This window comes from Panthera onca, chromosome B4, assembly GCF_046562875.1.
Source record: "Panthera onca isolate mPanOnc1 chromosome B4, mPanOnc1 haplotype 2, whole genome shotgun sequence".
Taxonomy (NCBI): Eukaryota; Metazoa; Chordata; class Mammalia; order Carnivora; family Felidae; genus Panthera; species Panthera onca.
Window position 1 is genome coordinate 96,552,390 of NC_138345.1, and position 25,692 is coordinate 96,578,081.

General features: G+C 32.6%; 1 protein-coding gene across 1 annotated transcript in view; it reads left to right on the forward strand.

Moving 5' to 3' along the window:
* The window catches only part of TRHDE (thyrotropin releasing hormone degrading enzyme), a 384,591-nt gene that overhangs the window by 294,073 nt on the left and 64,826 nt on the right, over positions 1–25,692 (forward strand). Inside the window, exons 10-12 of the mRNA XM_078449668.2 lie at positions 1,657–1,745; positions 8,072–8,202; positions 8,312–8,367. Coding sequence (XP_078305794.1) covers positions 1,657–1,745; positions 8,072–8,202; positions 8,312–8,367 — 276 coding nt within the window. The remainder of the gene's footprint in view (positions 1–1,656; positions 1,746–8,071; positions 8,203–8,311; positions 8,368–25,692) is intronic.

Below are 25,692 nucleotides of genomic sequence, written 5' to 3' on the forward strand. Positions count from 1 at the left end.
TCAACAGCAATTTATGGAATGCCTTCCATTTCTAGGCTTTTTAAAAATCTTTGGTACACAAATATGGGCTCATAGTTTACTTTGAGAATCAGATGCACAATCAAGCACTATTCTCTCTTAACTAATGCTTTTGATTAATCACAAAAGAGTTATTATTTTTAAAGATCTGCTGTTAAATAAATAAATATCAACTCTCTTTGTCTTTCTCACAGTAATACCGTTATTAAATATTTGTCATATTCTTAGTATTATATTACGAACTTGGAGGTATTTGATAAAGAGCTTACATGGGTTGTGTTCATTTACTTGTACTTTGAAAACAATACTTTTGGCTACTATAGGTGTGTTTATTTCCTGACCAACTGTGTAGATTCCATTGTAGTACAACATAGTGTCTCCATATAGTTGGCATTCAAAAATGTTTCTCTGGCTACATACAGCATATACTTTTAAAATTTAGAATTTTAAACATATTATTTTAACTTTTCATATTATAGATGGCAATTCGTATAAAATTGTGAATTTCTGCCAATCTTCCATTTATATTTTTTTAGTATTACTGAATTCTGCTTATTGTAAGTGGGAAACATGAAATTATAACATAATTAAATTCCATACGACAGAATGAGAGGAGATGTCCTCTTTTCCCATCCCCCCCAAAACATATTCATTATATTTTTAAATTATATAACCCTGGATATGGTTCCTGAAAATTCTCAATTCTCTGTCCACTCTCTAAATTACAGAGCTCATATAGTCTTTTCCATAAAATCACAAATATTTTTCACATACTAGATATTATTGGCTACCCCTGTTCTTAATGGTGCAATGGTAGGTCAACACTGAACTTATTTTAAGACCATCCAGCTTATCTCTGGCTAGTCACTTGAGATTAAATTGATACTACTTCATGTACAAAAATAGGCTTCAATTTTTATCCCATAAAACATCAAATCCTAGAAAATTCTTCCCTTAATCGCTGAGACTCATGACTGAACCCTGCACATTGGTTGATGATTTTATACATCAATTTGGAAATTTCATTTCACAAAACAGAACATTAAGTGTGTCCTATGTGTTCTTTGTATTGATCTAGATTTTAGGGACATCTGATTAGTTTCTTTTTTCATTCCTACTTTGCTGAGCAACTTTAAGTGTGCTGTATTAATTAACCTTTCTGTAAAATGTAATAATAGTACTTTTTAGGATAGTTATCTGAATAAATAAAGATAATGTTGAAATGTAAATGCATGAAGCCACTGAAATGTGTACTAATTTAATATAGAAATGAAAGGAAAAGAGTTGTTTTGAGATTTTAATCAATTTGTTATGGCTCTGATTTATTGATTTAGCTACTTTTTATTCCTAATGCAAAATGCAAATCATTTTGTTTTGTTTTGTTTTGTTTTGTTTTGTTTGCAAGATAAATTGTTTTGTTGAAAGTCCCCCTTCTGTATTGAAATTCAAACACTTACAGGCTAAGTCTGTGTAATGGCTTTGAAGAAGTGAATTCATCTTCCTTAGTTTTGTGACTGGGGAATTTTTTTTAGTGCCCCTAGAGAGTAATAAAAATCATGCAGAAGGTGCATAGCAAATGTTGTTTGTTTATTTGTTATAACCTTTTTTTATTCTTAAAGTTTCTATTTTATTTTGCAGTTACTTATGGCAGATTCCATTAACTATTGTGGTAGGAAATAGAAGCCATGTGTCTTCAGAAGCAATTATTTGGGTGTCTAACAAAACAGGTAAAATATATTTTTTCTCCTCAGGAACTATTTGGTTTCAGATAATTGTTTAACAACTTAACCTCTGGTTTCAGCTGTTGTAAAAATGTGAATAAAGACAAATTAAAAAGAAAATATAGAAGAATGATAATTACCTCTATAAAATTAAGTATAATATAGTATAGTTTGTACATAGTCTAATTTTAATCTGCCTATATAATTATTAAATTTATTTATGTCATTCAAAGTAAAGAGAAAATTTTAAACCAAGCATTTGTAGTACTAATTTTGGCTGTCTTAAACTGTATTATTTTATAATCCCAAATGTAATTACATTAGAATCATAACTCCCAATAGAACAGTATACCAAATAATGGAACACAGGACACATTTTAAATTCCATTTTTCTGCTATCTTGTCTTTACTGGCTCTTTAAAGAATGGGCAAGGTGATATACTCCGTAAAATCAGATAATTATAGGGACAGAGAGGAGGGGTCTTGATAGGTCATCAAAGTGTCCCCTAAACTAGGGTTAACTCTCAAGGAGCAGAGAAAGATGAGATTCTATTCTGTTTCTAAATATCTTCAAATAAGATAGTAACCTATTTCAATTCACTGCCAAAAAGCTATTTCTTGAATCCAATCTAAATCTTTCATGCTAGATGTGAAACAGGTCTCTTTAATTTCTGTTTTCTATTGAATTGAATAAAAAAGGCAATTATTATCTTTTATGCAACATTTCATTTAGATTTAAATGGTCAAGTATGTCCACACTTTGTTTTTCTTATTTCTTTGTGTTCTGCTAATTGATTTCATAACCACTGTATAAGGAGCCACAAATCTTTTTTTTTTTTTTTTTGCAATAAGTGAGGTATAAACAAATACATAAATAAATAAAAAGTAAACATTGTTTCTGCCCCCTAAGTCTTGCTATTATAAGGGAGATGTGAGTGCTCAAAATCCATATATACAAGAAAAAGTTCTTACAGAAAAATCTAATCTACTTACCAGAAATGTAAATCCTTGTATTTCCAGTTGAATTTTTATTCAAATTTTCGTGCTATTATATTTTAACACATAATCACATATTATAATAATGTGTTTTTATTTATATATATCATGTATAAAAGATTCATAAGTAATATAGTGATGAATTGAAATGCTTACTTTAAAATTTGGTGTTTCTACTTTTAAATTGCTTATTCTATTCTATTCTCATTTCTTAGACTTAGCATTCATACCATGATTTTGAATTCACACTATATTATTTATCATTTTACTTCTTTTTTACTTTCATGTGATTGTTTTATCTATCTACATAATTTGTGATGAAATGATGAGTGAAAACAGTGAGTCATTAACCTAACAATTTAACTGTTAGAATAAAGTCATCCCTACATAGGATTGCTAGGGACATGAAATAGAACAGTTTTCAGAAACCAAGTAAAACATTTCTCATTGGAAGGTCCAATGGAAATGGGACAATTGGAAGAGTGCAGAGATACTGATCAAATGTCAGGATCAGACCAAAACTTTTAGGCAGTGTTGGGATTCAGGGCAAGTCTGATTCTTCTTGGATACTTCCTCAAAGGTCCATTTCCCCTAACTCCCCAGTTATTTGCATGCCGTCATTCATGATAACCTCTGGTTTCGTACAGAGTACCCAGAATAGGGTCACAGCTTTTCTTGACTAATAACCACAGGTGTATTTGAGAAGTTGTTTCCACTTATAGTCTTTCATTATTAATCAGGAATAATAATAACATGATGTTTCAAAGTGTACATTTGCCTAAAATGTCACCTATATTAATCCACATGGCTGTTACACACACTATATAGTATGCGCAGTGCATAACTCTGGGAGATGATATTTACATTGACTCTCATACTGATGGCACACTTCCTCTCCCCAAAGTTGTACAGTATGCAATCTACAGAGTATAATGTGTCAGTTTTCATTAAATCACAGCAGAATCTTCAGGTTGATGAAACATTGTCCCAATTGAAATGCTCACGCCTTTGTGGGGAATGCCCATCCCAAGTAAATGTTCCTTGAAAACTTTATAAATCCATAAATCTGGAAGAAGCTTCCAAGCAGGACCTAAAAGAAAAACAACCATTCTGTTTTCCCTGTTGAGTCTCATTCTGACTATATTTGGTTTTGTCTTAAAGTCCTTTATTCTGATGACAAATAAAAACTGACACAATGTACAAATTGGGGGGGGGGCAGATTGTTAACTCTTGTGTCCTTTTATATGTTATGACTTCTCTCTCTTGTTTTTCAAAATATAGTCAACTAGTATCAATAATAATGTTTTTCCATAAAAACATTAAAAAACTATTTTGGTCAATTCTTATCAAAATGCATCTTAAAAGTCCACCTTTTAATTATAACAATAAGATCAATGTTTTAATATTTTTCATTGTCAGTAACATAGATTTGATCTCAGGAGGTACTAAGGCACAGTCATTGGTAAATAATTAACGTATAAATTTGATTTGAAACATATATATTCTTGACACCTCAATTTTTTAAACCCTTTAGATGATTACCTAATTGATTCCAAGTTAAGGCATAGTTCATTTTAGCCTAAGAATAGTTTTAAAACCAATTTTTTAAATAATTGAAAGCAGGTAAAGGATTTATGTCTTTTGATTTTAATGTTGAAATACTGAGAATATAGACATTTATAAATGTAGCACCTTGGATATGGATTGACAATTAATATGTAATGGAAGGAAATAAATTTAATGCCAAATGTTAGAAAAGATTCAAAATAAAAGGGAAATTGATTCTGAAATTACAAGTAAATATTAAAAATAGTATAATGATGTAGTGTTTGCCTTAATCATTGGTTTATATAAGATTCGCAAGCCTTTAGAATGAGTTATTTTTATCCCCATTTTATAGAGGAAGTTAAGGCTTGAGAAATAATTTGCCCAAATTGTCTTAGGACCTTCGTTTTCTTTTCTAAATTATTGCCTCTAAACTACACACACATACACACACACACACACAGGATTTTAAAACACATAGATTGCTTAACTGATGTGCCAAATCCTCAACACATTGCCTTTGTGTTCACACACATGGTTCTTTATAGGTTCTACAGAGTATTTTCTAATTCGATTCTCACACAAGTCCAGTGAAAAAGACAGTATGTTTTGCTATACCTGAGTTTGTTTTACACTAATACCCTTGTTACTTTGGCTGACTTTTTCTTAGATTTAAATTCTGATTTTTCTGTAACCAGCCAAAACTGAGTAGAAAAGCTTAATCTTCCTCTTTTTATTCTGAACGTATAGAATATAAAAACAGAATACTATAACATTTCAACTACTCTGTGCCTTGATATAATCTAAATTTTGTGCCATTTTGGATACATTCTAAATATAATTCTAGATTGTTATTACTAACATTCAAATATAATTTCCATACTTTTTATTTTGGTACTCATCACATACCATACACACCTCATTAGGCCATTGGGAAAGATCTCTTTAAAATTCATTGCTTGCCATTAGTTAATTTGAAGAACATTTTAAAGATATAATTAACTAGAATGAAAAAGACATTTAAAAATCTATTACAAAATCTTTCAGGGAATCATTTCTCCAAAGATTTCATTTATAAGAAAGGCATAAAAATATTCATGAACAGTAATAACCTTCAGGTTTTAGTTATCAATTTAATAATAGCATACGTAAAAACAATAGATGCTGCCTTTTTTATTCTCATCAGATGACATAAAAGGTGTAGGGATTGTTTTCCTATTTTAATTTGTCTCTCTTCTCCCTGTAAGTTGTTTATTCAATAAGCTTATTTACTTATAACTTATTCAATACGTTTATTTTTAAAAATTTTTAATTTTTTGTAGTTTCAAGTTTTTATTTAAATTCCAATTAGTTAACATATAGTGTAATATTAGTTTCAGGAGTAGAATTTAGTGATTCATGAGTTATATACAATACCCAGTGCTTATCAAAACATGTACCCTCCTAATACCCATTACCCATTTAGAGCCAAGCGTATCACATGAGATTAAATTCCGATCCAAAATGTGAACAAGAGATAACTTTATAAAACAGATTTCATATCATAGGAATCCATAATTGATTCAGAATTGTCAAAACCTGAATTATGTATTCATGTATTAAATTTGATTATTTTTTAAACTTGTTTCTTTAATATTGTAATTTCTTCAAAAAGTAATGACTTTTTAGATGTTAATGATCAAATTTGCTCTTAACCCATGAATTTAATCACAATTTAAATATGTGTTGTTATACAATCCTAGTATTCTTGAAGACAGAGTTATGATTACTTAAGAGAAACAATATCCTCAGTATTTCAATCTTAATTTTTTTCACTGAATTCTGACATGATTAATTGAAATCTCTCTTCATAAGGTTAGGCCATATCTTTTGTTAATTATTTGTTTTTATTTTTATATCTGTAAAGTGGGGTGACATTCTGAAGCTTCATAGGAATTGTGTGGATAAGCATATTAAAGTTTTGAAAAAATGCAAAAACAAAGTATCAGATGGTTGGGGAACTATTAATATTTTAGAGAAATAGCTGATAGATTAATTTTTTTAAAAATAGCATAGATTAAGCTGGGTAAAATTTCAAATTAAGGAAAATAGTTCCTTTTTGCATTGAGCCACAGAATTGGAAGAGACCTTAAATTCTATTACTTAGCTCTTAGGTTATTTTCAGTGGCCTGAGCTCAAACATTTATGTCTAGGAGAACTGGAACAAAAATCTAACTGTCTTGCTCCTGTTCTAATTCTTGTTTCCAATGCTATGTCCCTACTTTTAAAATCAATATAAGAATGTGAAAAGTATATATCATATTACAGTAAAAGTGTTATACCATCTTGTATCCATAGAATATGATGTAGTAAAAAGGACACCAAAGTCAGAAGACCTGAGATGGAGCATTTCCGGTTTTCTTGGACAATTCGATTAACCTGTCTGAGACTCATTTCTTTATCTGTTCCAACAGATGCTATTTATAAAAGTGGCAGGAAAGCTGAAGTGCTATTTGAAACATTAAATATTAGATTTTTCTATTCAATATACATTTTTGGTTTTACTTTACATTTATAAAAATTGGCAGAACGTAGCATGCTTTAGATTAATGAGCCCACCCCATTCTAGACCTGAGCAATTAATAATCATTAACGTTCAGCCAATAATTTTGGGGTCACAACCTCTTCCTTTGTGGATTCTAGTTGAGAGAGAATATAAATTCAGTGTTTAAAAAAAAAAAGAAAGAAAAAGAAAACCTGTTTTGTAGGCTGACGTGTAAAAACCTTGATAACAAAGTGAAAATCAGAAATTATGCATCTTACTCAGAACAGACACAAATGGTTTCTGGGATGCATTTTCTGGTTTGGAGTCACTGTGGAAATTAGATAGACCATTATGTGTGTGGGGTGTGTGTGTGTGTGTGTGTGTGTGTGTACGTACAAATTACAAATTTTAAGTAAACTTAATACATTATGTAACTTCTATGAAACATGAGTCCTGAGGACATTGACAAAATGATTAGAATTGTAAACTATGCTTCTGTGAAGTCAATAGAAGCTGACATCAAAGTGAACAGAGTTCACTATCTGTACCATATTTGAAGGAGTTAAATATTTAAGTTATAAGATTGTTTTCATGGGCTTCCCTTAATTGAATTAGCTGGGGAATATGAACAAGTTACCATTTTCCAAAGTGATTCCAATAAACAGAATTTATTATCTTTGTTCTAATTATGTATAGAAATATTAGATTCTTAAACAAACGAGGTTCCTTTTCCCAACATTATTGATGATACTGGAAAGTCTGTTATTTATTTATTGGTACCTCCAAGAAAGCCCAAGAAAAAAGGCAAGGAACAATAGTGACTTTAAAATAAATGAGCCCTGTTGTTTTAATCACTTTCTTACTGAATAAAATAAGTGGAATATGCACCTAAAGTGTTTTCTTTTATTCTAGTCACATATTTATATACAATCTACCTAGAAGCCACATGAGTACATTGGCAGATTTCTTGGTTACATTTATCTTGAGAAGAACACTGTGTATAGGTAATGGGGTTTTATCAAGAACAAAAATGATAATTATAAGAAAACAATTAATTGAGGTAATAATGAGTAACCAACTAAAGGTTTTCTAGTAAATTCTAGATATAGTGATTAATTGATTAAAGAGTAGATTTCAATTAAGTATTTATGATGGTGTTCTCTTTTAATTATTGGTAATGTAGTATCTGCTATTTAGAAAATATGCTTCATATCATTTTAACCCATAATTTTAAAATCTCTTTTACCCCCCAAAATGCTGTTTTCAGAGCACCACAGAATAACTTTGGACAAAGGAAGCTGGTTGCTGGGGAACATCAATCAAACTGGCTATTTTAGAGTCAACTATGATTTAAGGAATTGGAGATTATTAATTGATCAATTAATCAGGAACCATGAGGTAAACTGGATTTATTCATCAAAGATCTGTTTTGATATGTGAACACCTGCTGTTTTAATTCTAAGTGATTCCCTTTTTTTTTTTTTTCCTTTTCTGGTTGACCTCCTAGGTTCTCTCTGTCAGTAACAGAGCAGGTTTGATTGACGATGCCTTCAGCCTAGCCAGGTATGTTTTCCAGTGGATCTTCACAATAAAGTTAATGCTCATAAGACTTCCTCTAGTAAGCTAAATGCGATAGGTTTTGATAAGAAACCTTTTAAGAACAATTTCTATCTCCCATTTTTGTATTTGGATATGAATTATATTCAGGGTCCCAAACTTTTGATCAATAGTAGCCATAGGGTATTTCTGAGTCAGGAGAAGCTTGATCAATTTTCACTGTAAGTTCAATTTAACACTAGAGATTAATAATCCCTTCCCAATTTCATTAATGAACTCTACAAAATGACCATTGTGCCATATTTAATTTTTGATGGAAAATACCTTCAAGCATCAGCAATTTTTTTCCTAACATATACTCATATATCTTTTTTTAATGTTTTTTGAATGTGATTCATTATGAAAGCTTGTGCTATAAGACAGAAATAAATATTCCACAGAGTAAAGCTGTTCTGGACAAAATGTATATCAATCTTATAGCAGAAGCCTTTAGTTGTACTAGTTATAGTAATATTTACATTAGTGTCATAATTAGATTTATAATGTTAAAATGAGTTATTCCTTCAAATAGTCATTAAATACTTATTTACTTAAAATAATGTTGATTATAAACCCAAGCTATACTCAATGTTGAAATTAAATAGGAAAATAAACTCAGTCCTTTTAATATTTGAATTGTTTCACATCCAAGTACAGTTTTAATTTTAATAATCTGACATTATTGGGCAAAAAATGAGAAATAATAGTGCTAGAAGAAGGCCCACCAAGATAGCAATGAGTGGAGATAGGGATTGAGATGTAGCTTTTACTCTACAGTAAGATATTAAGACTTCAAATAAAGTATTGAGTATGACATAAAGATTATTTTGACATAGAAGTTTAAATATTTTCTTTCTTGACATTTATTTACTCATTTTGAGAGAGAGAGAGTTTGAGCACACACACCTGAATTGGATAGGGGGAGAGAGAGAGAGAGGGGGAGAGAGAATCCCAAGCAAGCTCCACGCTGTCAGCTCAGAGCCTGACATGGGGCTTGATGTCATGAGCTGAAATCAAGAGTTGGATGCTTAGCCAACTGAGCCACCCAGGTGCCCCAACATAAAGTTTAAAAAGGGCAGAAAAACAATAAGAGAGAGTACTTAATGTAACCTTGCATTGAGAGAGAAGCAGGAAACAGAATTATGTTAAGAACACCACAAGGAAGGGTTTGGGAACAAGAAGAGAACTAATCCCACCTAATTAACACTTAATTAAGCACTTAATTTTTAAGTGTTTTAAGCTAATTAAACACTTAAAAGGTTCCAGACACTGTTCTACATACAGCAATTTGTTTAATTCTCACAACAACCTTGTGAGATATGTAGATATGTATTATTATTATTAATTATTAATTATTATTAGTCTCATTTTATAGGTACGGAAACTGAGGCTTAGCGAGGTTAAGTAACTTGCCTAAAGTCACACAGCTAGTAATTGACAGGACCAGGGTTTTGTCTGTGTAGTCTGGCTGCGGAGCCCAATGCATGCATGCATATATATACATAATATCAGCAGTAATAGTATTTATTATAATGAAAAATCCAAGCAATATAGAAAGACTGATGGCGTGTGAAATGGTAGTTCATGTGAATTCTTACAGGTTTGAAATGATGGTGAGGAAGCAAATATGTAATGATGTCCTTAAGATGGAGGGCAGATGAAAATGTAAAGGAAGGGATCTTTGACTTAGCTGCATTAAATTATTTTTTAATGAAATTCTTTATTTGATTTGGGTGGATGAATTATTTTTTTTTTCAAAAATTAAATTCCTTGTTGACTAAGATAGAACATTGCTTTCAATTCCAATTTTGGAAGTCTTAAATGTTTGAAGTAAATAATTTCATTATCATTTATACACATTCACCAGGAAAATATTCAATTCCCATTGAATATATATTAAAATTTGTTTTATTGATAATGAGATAATTTCCCTGTTGATATGCAAGTGAATAAATATAAAATCAGATTTCTACAGGCAAATGCCCAGCACTTACTTGGAGTTAAAGGTTATCTTATTTCACTGTTTTCTAGTAAACTTTCATAGTTTTGCTACCAATCTGTATCAACCTTCTTTCAGTTTTCTAAGCATAGCATGCTGTCTTTGGCTTCTTTAAAGATAACAAACAGAAGAGTAACAAATATTTACTAAACATATGTTCCAGGTACTATATGGAGGCTTTTATGAATGGCGTTGTTCAATCTTCTCAGTAAACCCTTGGAATGGATGTAGGTTATTATAGCCATGTTATAGCTGAGATGTAGAGGTGAAGAGGAGTTAAGTCACTTAGCTAAAGGTTGCACAGCTTTTAAGTGAGGGGTGGAGGTGAGAATCAATAGCAAACACTGGCACAGCAGAGCCCATGATCTCATGTCAGAGTGACTGCCCATTATGTGAAATTCCTTCCCACTCTCGTGCCCTATTATCTGTTGGGAGTATTACTATTAACTAAAAAAAAAAAAAAAAAAGGGAAAGTGACATCCTGCGGACCTGTATTGTAGAAATTGTCACATTGTGGTTCAAGCCCTTTCTGGGCCCCTGATGATTATGGCATAACTTTGAAGATAGGGCTTTGTCTTATCCTTATATTCCTACTGCTCAACTTTGTCTTTAGTACAAGACTATGCTGGTATATATTTGTTGCATGAATTGGTAATTAATTATTAATTATTCAAACTGTCAGCTTTTATGCCTACTATTATTTTGTGCAATTAGGTAAACATATTCTTAGGTACTCTTTTTATAGTTGTTTTTTAAATCTATAAAAACCACATGAGTGCATTGTAACTGCACAAGATTAAAACAAAAGAGTGATGCAATGTGAAAATTTTCTTTTACTCTGTTTCATACCTTCCCATTATGTTTACCCTCCTCACAGATAAAATTATTAATATTTGGTGTGTATCAACCCAGCCATTTTTTCTTTGCATTTTCATACAGTTTGATTTTTTTTTTTTTATGTGAACAGAAAGAAATGCATTCCATTCTCTGACTCATTTATAGGAATTAGTCTGGGAGCTTTATTGCGTTGTTTCCATTTTTTCCAGTATTAAAATCAAGACTGCCATGAGTATCCTTGAACAGTCTTCTGTTGTGTGTATATGTGCATTTTTATAGGATAGATACCTACAAGTGAAATTTTTGGTTCAAAAAATTTAAAAGCTTTGATAAATACTACAAAATGTATTCCAAAAGCTTTACCATTTTAACCCTCCATCCACCATGTATGAGAGGATCCCGTCCCCTCAAATTTTCCATAATGAATAATAAACATCTGTAAAATTTTTGACAAGCTGGTAGCAAATTGAGTTGCTACAGTACTAGTTAAATTAACTTGTCCACCTTTTCATACACATTTGGTACTTGTATTTTTTTTTTCTTCTGTGAATTCCTTCTATGTTTTCCTATTTATTTTAGATGTATTAGGATATTAATCCTTTTTGTAGTGTACATTTTTATAGTATTTTCTCTTAATACTATGTCAATTTTCTTTTTTACTTTGTGATATATTTCATCATTCAAAGACTTTTAATTTGTATGTCTTGTCATTCCTTTTATAAGTTCCTAGTTCTCTGGTCCTGTCTCACTTAGAAGGACTTCTCTGAATATTATGAAAATATTGTACTTTTTAAACACTATTTTTTTTTTTTTTTACATCTAACTACTCAACCCTTCCTCATCTAGTTAATTTTTGGGTATAGAATGGAGTAGAGGTCTAATTTTCTTTACTTTAAAACATTTTTAACCAATTATTTCCATATTATTTTAAAAGGCTCCCTTATTCATACATTTGAGCTGATATGTTTTATCTTAATGCAAATGGTCATATTTTAGGGAATTAATTCGGTTCTGTTTAATTGGTTTTTTGTTCCTTTATGAGCTCATACCATATTGTTCTAAACAGTTTACTTACCTTTATAGTATGTTGTGCTTGAAAAAGTTTTCTCTCATTCTTGTTCAAAATTTTACATATTTTCTCTTCAGTATAAATTTTGGAATCAGTCCGACAAAGCCCATTTAAAAATCCTGCTGTAGTTATGACTTGATATGCATGGGATTTACAAATTAATTTCTAAAGAATTAACATCATTCCAAATGTAAGTTTTCAGTATCAAGACATGTTACTTCTCCCCATTTATTCAGGTCCCTAAGTCAAGCTTTATGATTTCATGTACATAAATTCTGGTAATGTCATATTATTTCCTCATTTTTGTTGTTGTTTTAAAATTTTTTAAAGTTTTTATTTATTTATTTTTGAGAGAGAGACAGAAAGAGAGCAGGGGAGGGGCAGAAAGAGAGGGACAGAGAGAATCCCAAGCAGGCTCTGCACTGTCAGCCCAGAGCCCGAGGCAGGGCTTGAACTAAAAAATCATGAGATCATGAACTCAGTCAAAACCAAGAGCTGGTTTCTTAACTGCCTCAGCCACCCGGGTGCTCTGATTTCCTTGTTTTTTGTTTGTTTGTTTGTTTGTTTGTTTGTTGTTTTTTAATTTTTTTTTATGGCATGCGCTTCTATAGAAAATGGTGCTGCTTCTGCACATACGTATTCTGATTTTTATTGCTTGTGTATAAGGAATCAATGAATTGCCTCGCAAATGTCATTGTGTTATAGCTTGAACTTTGAAATTAGTGACTAAAATGTCTAGATTTTTGTTTGTTTTTGGTTTTGGTTTTGATAAAGCATTGTTAGATTGGGTGACACAAAATGAACAACATGCATTTCTCATTTTCAGTGAATTCACAGTCTAGCAGTGATGATACACAGTAGATAATTAATCATATTCAGTACATAAGTGCTATGAATAAAATATTATGAAAGCGTTGGGAGGTAAAGAATTAATGAGGCCGAGGAAGATTATGGAGGACATCATATGGGAAATAACATTAGAAGACTGAGTTTACTATGAAAATCCATGAAAGGTTTAAAAGTAGGAAATGAGAGCAGGAAGAATGTGGACTGGAGGGCGGATTTCTGCAGAAGAACTGTTACAACAGTCATGACTTGTGCTGCAGCCTGAGTAAAGCAGAGATAAAGGCAGAATGGAATTGGCAGCCAGATAAGGTAGAACTCTTACTGAAGACATTTATTAGTGTAATATGTGATAGAAACTGAAAATTTAGAAGATTTGCAACGCGAAGTATAATGACCACTGGATTTGAATATTTAAAGCTGTTAATACGCTCTCAGTACAATTTTAAATTAAAAGGGTGTACCACTGGATTATGGACTTACGTGGTATTTTGTTTGAAACTATTCAAAATACATGGAAATTGCTTGGAAAATTTGTTCATATTCAGAAGAGTTCCAGAAATAAATTGCCATCATCATCATCATCATCATCATCATCATCATCAACTTTGCCCTGGACAGTTACTGCACTGATTTATTTATTTAGTGACCAGTTTCCTGGGGAAATTCAATCATGCAGAACCCATGCCAGTTTATTGCGTTATTAATATTACAACTTTTTGGGGGGCTGCATAGCATATTTTAAAATTTTCTACTATAGGCTATTTGATTAAGGATCCAATCACTTAAAGAGCCTTAACAAGGGCACATTATTACAACTTAGTTTGCAAACCTTGTTAAGGAATAAGATAGCAGTCATTTCTTTTAAAGTATTAGTGTTATATTAATAGCAAATATAAGGGCCTGTATCTGGAGATGATGAATGTCACACTTAGAAGTGCTCTAAGTATTGGTGAGCAGTCATGTGTAGTGCTTAATATGTGTTTGATGCATATATAAGTTAAAAAAATTAATGCATACATTTCTATCCACTTGTTTCAGAATTTATAAATCTGAGACATGTTAGGAAAACTGGAAATTCAGTACATGAGCCAGTGAAAATATAATGGCTCATGAAGAAGCAAATTATGAGAACATCCCAAACCTACTCTTACATGTTGTTTTTATTTCTGAGCCCTAGTTCCAGGACTTGTAACAACATTGTTAAAATCACCTAAGCAATGTTTGCAAACTGAATGGTTGTAATCTGCTCCTCATGGAACTTCTTTCATCATGGCTCTTATTAGAAATTCTTCTATGTCTTCTGGATGGCCCTCCTCTACCTTGTTTAAAGTTACTCTTGCAAAACACCATTGATCATTTCTTCACTCAACACAGAAAATAGTAGCATGATATGCCTGAAAAGCAACTCCATCCTGATTGGACTAGATGAAGAGCAGCTTTTCACACTTTGATTGTTTAAAGATAACATGCTGGTCTTTCGTAGATAAAATTGAGAAGGAAAGACTTAGACGTCCTTTGTGAGAAATAGGTGGCAGGCTGGACTTTTCGTCCTGATTCCCCACTGTGTTAGATAACAGGACGGCCTCGCTTCTGCTGAACATTGCTGTGCAAAACCTGGTTAAGGATCCTGGGTCCTTCCAATACTGTCTTCTGCTTTATAAATTCTGATTTTATGAAGAATGTTTAGTTTTGGAATTCTTTATTCCATCCCTACCCTTTCCCTTTTTTAAAGTACTGTAAAATCTCAGCATAAACATTTTTCTTTCTTGTGTTTTATCATGGAATCATGAGAGTTATTAATAATAATAGAATACTGATTAAAGTGTATTTTATATTATACTCACTGAGCAAGGAGAGAAGGATGATTCTTTAGTTGTTTGTATTAGGCTCATTTGGGAGAAGTATCCATGTATGATTATATTCTTATTTATCTTCTGTTAAGCCACCAGAATGTGTGTGCAAGAGGATTCCAATTAAATATTTATGAAATTCTGAAAGTGATAAAATTGTTTATTGCAAAATAAGATTTATTGTTGGCTTTATGCTTCCAATCTTCTGCCATTGACCAAAAGCGTTTAAAATTAGCTTATAGTTATCTTCTCAGCCTTTCTAACCAGTGCAGATCTTTCCACACTATGAGTAGTGACTCACAATGAGTCTGTTTAAGAGCTTCGTGGCCATGCCTGCAAAATCACAAAATCCTTCACATCTCCGAGACTGAGGATTCTAATTATCTATTTGTCATCATCAGCTAATGCTCCTCTTGAGATACACACACACACACAAAAAATCACCTTGGACCCTTCTCATTTTACACCTTTCTGCATGCAATTATTTTAAAATTCATATCCGGAAGACCTCTAAATTAGTCATCATTTATGCAATGCTTTGCCACAGATAAATGTTAAAAATACTTTGAGAGCATTTTCAGAACATTTTACTATAATGAGCTCAGAATCTTCAGCTTTGTTCTGATGCTAACCCAGTAAATGCCTGAAGTATATTCCTGAATTTTCAAGGTAGATTGTTCTTACAGGCACACCCTGGTTTGCTCAAGGTTAAAAGTAAGGTAACACATTCTGTTGAGCTATATTTAGAAATCAGTTGAAGGTGGAGTCACAGATGTTGTCCTTAGGATAAGGACTTAGGGGGAGCTATCATATGAGGTACTTCTGAGAAGTATAAACCTTCTGAAGATTAAAGGGCAAGCTTGTGACTCTTGAGGAGGCAAACTTTCTTGGAAACTTTTCAATTGTACTGTGTTAAATCAAAGGCAGACTTGCAACCTTTCACCACCAAATTTTCGTTTCACCTCCATAGGCAAAAATGTTTTAATATTAGTGCCTAATGTCTGAGATTGTTGAGTAGAGCATAAGAGAAATTTTGACATCATTCTTTAGGTTTGCTCCATTTTCATGGCAAGCAGGCTGTACTCGTGAGTCACAAAACTATGGGTGATATTTGTAGTTTATATGGATTTCCATTGTTTTAAAGAATAAAGAGTCTAAATTGCCACATGCAAGTACGAATTTGTTTGAATAGGTGTATATACTTATGATCTTTAGTATCTCACACATTAAAAATAATTTTTATAATTCTCACCATAGTTAGTAGCATTGTCATATTTAACACCAATTGTGATTCTTCTATTTCTCTAAGAATTTTGAAACCGAAGCCTGAGATTTCATAAGAATTTGCTGTAGGCTTTCTGACCTTCCTAAGAATTATAAATACTTGCCTTGTCACAAATAATTTACTTAGGCAGAGGTCCCTCCAAAATGTCCATTTGAGTCACCAACTTCCCTTGAATAGTTATTTGTAAGGCATACTTTTGACATAAAGGCCTAAATATTCCTCTGATCTGGGATTCTTGAACTGAGATAGTTTTATCTTAGTGTTTCTCCTTTCTTGAGTTTGAGTTATCCCTTCTGCTGCTTGCTGCAAATCTTTTGCATATTCAAGTACAGCACTCCTTTGAGCATGCTCTGAAAAGCCACCTGCATCAGAATCACCTGAAATGTTTTATTAAAAATTGCATGTTCCCCAGACTGCCTAGAAAACTACATTTCTATGAAGCACTGCCTGTAATTCCAACACATACAACAATGTGAAAACCACTGCTTTTGAGTCCCAGAGGGTACTTATGGCATCAGGTTAGACAGGCAGTTGCTTCTTTGAGGCCAAGAAGTCTCAGAGTAGGCATCCTTAACAGCAGGCAGCATGGTTTTGTTCGGATTCTAGAGTCCTGAGATGACCATTCAACAACCAGGGCATCGGAGAATTAGTTATAAGTATTCAAAAATCCTTTTTTATTCTTACTATTAAATATGTTACTATTTCAGATATTCCGTCTGACAGCTGTAAACACAACTCATAATTTGGATGTCACTCATAATCTGGGTATCTCAGAAGTTTTTCCAAGCGTGGAAAAGTACTGGAGGGTTCTCATATAATTAGGAGATACCTTTATGTTCACATGAGCTTACTGGCACATATCAGTCATGCATATGCATATTGAGCTCTAATGTATTCAGTAGTTTTCCCTGGTGAAAGGCATGGCAGAATTTTCTTGCATACTAATCCGGCATCTAGACCGGGAATAATCTGCAAATCTGTTGATAGTGACGGTAAACAAGAACAATAGAGCTACCTACAACAAGCGTTAACTGAGAGAAAAGGGTATGTTTAGGTTTTGTGGTTATTCTGTGATGTTCTTTGAGGGAATCGGGTACCTAGAAAGACGAAGGAAAGAAAAGAAAAGAAAAGTAAATAGGTTCCTTCAGCAAGGAGTATGTGATAAGAAAGAAGAAAATGAGAATTTTGAGGTAGACTCAGTTTGTCAAAAGATTAATCCTTCTGGCATTTGTTTTGTTAATATAAAGGCCTAATTTTAACAAAGATGCATACTCTGGCTCTCAAAAACCTCCTTTCGTTTTTATTATGATAAATTATAAAGAAGTCTTTAAAATGAGGACTGTATGAATATAGGTATTAATAGTGGTTTTATTTTAGAGTAATTACTTACTGCTTAAAGTTATCTTGTCATGATACTTTCTCACCTGAGAACAGAGATTCAAAGGGGCCTGATAATCATCTTTCTTAACAAACATGCTAATCAGTGATTGCTAAAGTAAGAGCTGCTTCTGTGTTTCTCCCAGAACTCAAACAGTCTATTTTTGAGATCAACAGTTATTTACCTAAATAGCAGTGTGCCCTTGGTAAGGAAACCAGGATGAAGGTAATAGAAAATATGTATTTCACAGTAGTTCCTACTTGCCATGAAAATATAGAAGATTCCATCTTTATATTTGAGGAGGCAATAATTTGGGGAAGAGGGGAAAGGAAAAGAAATTTAGTTCTAACATATTGTGCAATGTAGGTGAGTGATTCAGATGAACACATACTCTTGCTTATGAGGCAAATCTTTAAAGCCTTTGGGAGATGATTTGAAATACATGATGTTCTCCTTTAATTGCATGCAATTTGAACTATTCTGTGTGGGATGCTTCAAATGCCCTTACGTGGAAGGAAGTACCAGTGAAGAGGCCTTCACTATTTTGGATGTAAGAAAACATCAGATTAGGAAAACCTGGCTTGTTACAGCTGTGCCAGAGCCTTCTTTAATGTTTGTTATTTAAAGATGTGAACTCAGGCCAACTTGGAAGCTAAAAAGCAGTTCTGGGACCTGTGGAGTCAGACCACATTTGAGTCTCCGATTGGGTTCTCCCTTCCTAAACTAGGAATGGCCTGGAGTGTGGTTGATTCAAGCCTCTAACGGGAGGTAGGCAGAGGTTTCTGGTTGCTTAGCTGCTTTACCTAATTAGGATAAGGATTAAACAGAAGTTCAGTATCAACCCTCCAGGTCACCAGGTGGTTATGCTAACTGATAGGAGTGAAAAGAAAGTTTGTAATAAGAAAATGTTAGTCTAGCAGTCTGTATATGACAAATTCAAGTAAAACTAATAGGCCCTGAAGAGAATAATGATTATCAGAGAGCTTTATGTGGATGCTAACTTAAAAACACTCTAAATTAGTTAAGAGTCCTTGGGAATGCTATCAGAAATGCCAAAATAGAAAGAACTTCAGGTGGAAATTAGTTGGTTTTGCATTCCCAGTGTGCAAATGTATTGGAAGTTAATTTCATAACCTGGGGGCAGATCATGGCCAGATTGAGGGAAAGGTTACTTCTCCTTTTCTACCAATAGAGAGACTAAAATTATTACATAAATATAGTTGCTGTGCAGAGTAATTAAGCCCCTTGCCTCCAAGATTACCATATTTTTAAATTTCCATCTTTGTGGAGATTCTTATGTTTCCTTTCGATTTTTTAAATGTTACTGCATTATCTTAAATTTGACATTGATAGACTATCAGTTATTTCTCTGAGTATATGAAGAGCTTATGAAAAGTTGTGTTTCAATAAAAGCCAAAGTAATGTGTAGGGTATTTCATAAATTATATATGCAGTATGAACATTAATGAGTTTGTTGACTAATCAATAATTGGTAGATACATGGATTGAAAGGTGTGGAGAACAAAGAGCCGTGATACTTATTTCATGCTATGATGGAATCACTGTATTTGGCTTCAGAAAGATGATTTCATCATGCTTATTTTCATTTGAGAAAAGTAATATAGAATTTTAAAATTTGAGAATCATAGCTGATGTTTAGTTCAAATAAATTCAAGTGATTTTCTTAGTGAAAGGAAGATATTACTGAGATAAATACTTTATATACATGATTACATGAAATAATTATCACTTGTAACAATAGAAGGTTACAAATGTTTCATGAAGAAATGTCTAAATACTTCAAAGATGCACCAAATTTAGAAATATATGTTTCTAAAGTTAGAAACATATGTTCTTTGTTAGTCTGTATTCCATCATAAAAATGCATAAGAAATTAGTAGGAACATCTTACAATAATTACTTACCTATTTGTATGTGCTGTTAGCATTGATTATCTGTTTTTCATTGCAGGTAAGTTAATCAGTTTCTAAAGTGCATGTCCATGATATTAAAACGAACTGTGAGTTCTCCTTATCCTTAATAGATAAGTGATATGAGAGCATGTTTTGCAAACAGGCAAAATGAAACTAATGAAGAGAATGAGAAGCACTTCAAAATGCATTTACTGGGGTGACTTTCTTTATCTTAGTTTTTGAGGCGCATTAGTAAGAATAATAATTCACAAATGGAAAACTCTGAACACAAAGTTGGTCAGCAGTATCTTCCAGTTATATAGTAACAGCTTTTTACATTTGAAAGTGCATGGAGGTTACAAATATATGTAGAGAGAATCCCTGTTTTCATAGATATTGTATTACAGTATAGAGGGATTATGGTCAGATTGTCATGCAAACAAATATATGTTAGATGGTGATATTTTTACAGTAAATAAATAGTAAAACAAAGAATGGGAGTGTTTGGAGAAGAAGCACATACAGGGAGTTTAAGCATGGTGGTGAGGGAAGCTCTCACTTTTCAGTTGGCATTTGAGCAGTGACCTAAAAGAAGTAAATAAGAGAGCTATCCAGGAGTAGAATATTCTGGACAGAGGAACAGCAAGTACAAAGGCCCTAAGGTAGAATGTGCTTGGTGTGTTCAAGAGAGAGTCAGATGGATGTGGCTGTAATGGAATGAGTAAGGGGTAAAGCAGGATGGCATGAATTTAGGGAGGTAACAGAGTACTGATCATGTGAGGCCTTTCATTGCAATTGATTTAATTTGTACTTTTCTGATGGTCGATGATGTTGAGAAGCTTTTCATGAACTTATTTGTCATCTGTATATCTTCTTTTGTGAAACATCTATTCAGAACTTTTGTCCATTTTTAAAAATTTGGGTTGTCTTATTATGGAGGTATAAAAATTCTTTAGTCTGAGACAAGCCTATTATTCAGATATATATTTTGCAAAATTTTCCCCAAGTTTGTGGTTTGCCTTTTTATTTTTGTGACTTGTCTCTCAAAATTGAAAGTTATTAATCTTGAAGAGGTCAATTTTATTAATTTTTTCTTTCATAATATGTGCTTTTCATGTCCTGGTTTAGATATCTTTGCTAAATCCAATAGTACAAAACTTTTTTTCTATGTTTTTGGCCAGAAGACTAATAATTTTAGTTCTTTTATGTAAGTGTATGACCCATGTTTAGTTAATTTTTGTGATTGGTGTAGGTTAAGGGTTAGGTTTCACTGTTTTCATGCAGATATCCAGTTGTTTCAGAACCATTTGGTAAAAAGGCTTCTTTTTCCTTTGTCTATGGCAGTTTGGTCAAAAATCGATTGACTATGTAAGTTAGAAATCTATTTCTTGGATTCTGTAGCCTGTTCCATTGATTTATATGTCCATCGCTATGCCAACACCACACTGTCTTGATTACTTTAGCTTTATGGTAAGTCTTAGGATTTTGGTTGAGATTACTTTAAAAATATAAATCAATTTGGAGAGAATTGCTATCTTAATAGCCATGTCTGTGACATAGCTCTTCATTTGCTCAGGTCTTTTAAAGTTTTCTTTTGTTGTGCTTTACAGTTTTCAGTGTGCAAATCTTACACATCTCTTAATAAATTTATTCCTGTATATTTTATCTTTTTGTTATTGTAAATAAAATTGTTTGTAAAATTTTGCACTTGACTTGTTAGTTGCATATATATATATACACACACACACATATACACACACACACATATCATATGTAAGGCCTTTCATTGTAATTGAATATATATTTTAATTTTCATTGAAATATATATAATTCATTGTAATTGTATATATACATACACACATCATGGATGCGTGAACTGTAGCCCACAGGCCAGCCACTAGCTTTGGTGAATGAAGTTTCATTGGAACATAGCCAGGCCCATTTACTTTTATATTGTCTATGGTTCCTTTCTTGCTACAAATGTGGAATTAAATTTTGCAACAGAGACTGTGTGGACCACAAGCCTGAAATATTTATTATCTGGCCCTTTAAGAAAAGGAATGTCAACCCCTCATTCCTAGAAATATACTTGAGTTTTCTCTATTGACCTTATGCCTGCAACTTTGCTAAACTTGCTTATTATTTCTTACAGTTTTTAAATAGTTTCCTTAGGGTTTTCTGCAAACACTGTAATGTCTTTTGGAAATAACAATAGTATTACTTCTTCCTTTCCAACATTTATGCATTTTATTTACCTATCTTAATAAAATAATTTTGAAATGTTCTCTACTATATGATTGTATGGCTGTATATGGCATAATTAATTTAAACATATTATTGGAAATTTAGGATGTTTTCAAACTTTTACTTATGAATAATTCTAAAGAAAATTTTTGTGCATGCAGTCTTTATTATTTATTGGTTGTTTACTAGGATATATTTTTGGAAGTTTGATTATCGAGTCCATGATGTAAACATGGTTAATATCACTGAAACACATGGTCAAGTTGCCACTAAAGATGGGCACATTTCTTTCAGGAAGAATCGGGTGTTTTCTAGCTTGGGTAATCTTAAAACTTATGTTATAAATTTCACTTTTCATATTATCCTATTCTTCAGGCCAAAATAAGCTTTAGGAATAACTATTGTATAAAAATAATTGGCTGCTCTAATTTTTAGTTTCTGAAATTATAGTGGTTAAGATCATTGACTCTAGATTTAATATGAATATTAGTCCTAACTCTAACAAAAATGTAACCTTGAATAGGTTACTGACTCCTGTCCTTAGTTTCCCTAACTACAAAGTGTGGATAAAAGGGTTTCTATATCACACTTTTATTTTTTATTTTTTTTATTTTATTTTTATTTTTATTTTTTTTATTTTTATTTTTTTTATTTTTTAATATATGAAATTTACTGTCAAATTGGTTTCCATACAACACCCAGTGCTCATCCCAAAAGGTGCCCTCCTCAACACTTTTATTTTGAATGTTAAATGAGATCATATAATAAACATGGTAAGTGCTTAATGAATATTTTCTGTTACTGTATGACAGTCCATTATAGAGCAGCATCTACCACGACATTCAGGAGACATAAAATATTGAACGGAGACTTTAGGGCTAGAAAAGTAGTTACTCTAACATATTCCTGTTTTTCCCTAGTCTTACCTCAAATTATTCAGGATTGATTTTATTGGAAGTGTATATCCATATACTCAAGTAAAAAATGTATACCCAAGTTTAATCCAAGTCTATTCTGATGAAGGTTTTGACTCTCAGTTTTCATCCTACTTTATCTTTCTCTATAACATATCTTCCTTAGCTTTATTTTGTTAATTAAATTTTTTAAACGTTTATTCATTTTGAAGAGACAGAGACAGAACATGAGTGGGGGAGGGCAGAGAGAGAGGGAGACACAGAATCCGAAGCAGGCTCCAGGCTCTGAGCTATCATTACAGAGCCCGACACGGGGCTCGAATCCATGTACCTACCGTGAGACCATGACCTGAGCCGAAGTTGGACGCTTAAACAACTGAGCCACTCAGGTGCCCCATTCGCTTTCTTTTGATAGCAAATATCATTGTAATCCAGAATACTCATTCCAATATATACCATGCAGTTTTAAGTATGAAGATTTCATGTTAACATTAAATTTAGTGACTTTGATAATTAAATGCATAAAGGAGATGCAAATACATCTGAATAAAGGCAGATACATGATGTTGAAAGCAAGGAGCTCTTAAAAACAACATTCACATACAAAACACGTTTTTTTTTCAGTTAGAAATGTGTATATTTCATTTCTTCATTAAGTAAATGTTTATGAGGAATCTACTATACCAGTGTATTGTATTAAACATATGAACTGAAGAATTTAATAGAATATCCTCAAATGCCTTAGAATTTAGAGAGATTATGATCTCACAATTATCTAATGTAAGATTTTATCTAATGTAATACATTGATCTAAAGTAGTTAATGTTTTTCTAATATAAATGTTCGGTGTCTTAAGAGCACATATAAGTAGTTTTAAAGGAGGGAGTGATCACTTCTATGTGAAATGCTCGCAGTCTCCTACTCCTTCATGAAGAGGTAGCAACTGAGAAGTTAGGGTGATCTTTGAAAAACATGTGGAAGAAGGAAACAAGTAACATTACACAAATAATGACATGACACGTACATCTAGGGTTATCTGGTAATAGATCTCAAGCATTTTTTTAATTTTTTTTTTTAACGTTTATTTATTTTTGAGACAGAGAGAGACAGAGCATGAACAGGGAAGGGGCAGAGAGAGAGGGAGACACAGAATCTGAAGTGGGCTCCAGGCTCTGAGCTGTCAGCACAGAGCCCAAAGCGGGGCTCGAACTCACAGATCATGAGATCATGACCTGAGCCGAAGTCGGACACTTAACCGACTGAGCCACCCAGGCGCCCCTCAAGCATTTTTTTTAACAAAGTATAATATATGCCTTTTTTAAAAAGACTTTTTTATTTAAAAAATTTTAATTCCAGTGTAGTTAACATATAGTACTGTATGAGTCAGATGTACAGTATAGTGATTCAACAATTCCATATACTACTCAGTGCTCATCAAGATAAGTGATCTCATCCCCATCACCTATTTCACCCTACTTACTTTCTTCTGGTAACCATCTGTTCACTCTCTATATTTAAGAGTCTGTGTTTTTGGCTTGTCTTGCTCTTTTTCCCCATTGTTTTGTTTCTTAAATTCCACATGAGTGAAATCAGATAATATTTGTCTCTCTCTGACTGGTTTATTTTGCTTAGCATTATACTCTCTAGATCCATCCATGTTGTTGCAAATGACAAGATTTCATTATCTTTTTATGGCTGAATAATATTCCATTATATACATGCGTCTCTATACACACACACACACACACACACACACACACACACACACACACAAACATATTCTTCTTTGTCCATCCACCTATTGATAGACACTTGGGCTGCTTCCATAATTAGGCTTTTGTAAATAATGCTGCAATAAACATAGGGGTGCATATATTCCTTCAAATTACTGTTTTCATATTCTTAGGGTAGGTATCCAGTAGTGCAGTTACTGGATCAAATGGTAGTTATATTTTTAAGTTTTTGAAGAACCTCCATACTCTCTGCCACAATAGCTGCACCAGATTGCCTAACCACCAACAGTACACAAGAGTTCCTTTTTCTCCACATCCTCACCAATACTAATTATTTCTTGAGTTTTTTTCTTTTAGCCATTCTGACAAGTGGAGGTGATATCTAATTGTGGTTTTGATTTGTATTTGCCTGATGATGAGTGATGTTGAGCATCTCTCATGTGTCTCTTGACCATCTACATGTATTCTTTAAAGAAATGTCTGTTCATGTCTTCTGCCCATTTTAATGGGATTATTTGTGGGTTTTTGGTGTTGAGTTGTATCAGTTCTTTATATGTTTTGGATACTAACCCTTTATCAAATATATCATTTGCAAATATCCTCTCCCATTGTACACATTTCAGTTTTGTTGATTGTTTCCTTTGCTGTGCAGAAGCTTTTTATTTTGATGTGGTCTCAATAGTTCATTTTTGCTTTTGTTTCCTTTGCCTCAGGAGACATGTCTAGAAAGATGTTACAGCCAGTGTCAGAGAAATTACTGCCTGTACTCTCTTCTAGGATTTTTATGGTTTCAATTTTCACATTTTAGGTCTTTATCCATTTTGAGTTTATTTTTCTGTATGGTGTAGGAAAGTTGTCCAGTTTCATTCTTGTGCATGTTGCCATCCAGTTTTCCCAACACCATTTGTTCAATAGGCTGTCATTTTCCCATTGCATATCCTTTCCTTCTTTGTCAAAGATTAATGGACCATATACTTGTAGGTTTGTTTCTGGGCTTTCTATTCTGTTCCAGTGATCTATGTAACTTTTTGTGCCAGTACCATAGTGTTTTGGTTGCTAAAGCTTTTTAATATAACTTGAAACCTGTAACTGTGGTACCTCTAGCTTTGTTCTTTTATTTTCAAGACTGCTTTGGCTGTTTGGGGTTTTTGTGGTTCCATACAAATTTTAGGATTGTTGTTCTAGTACTGTGAAAAATGCTGTTGGTAGTTTGATAGGGATTGT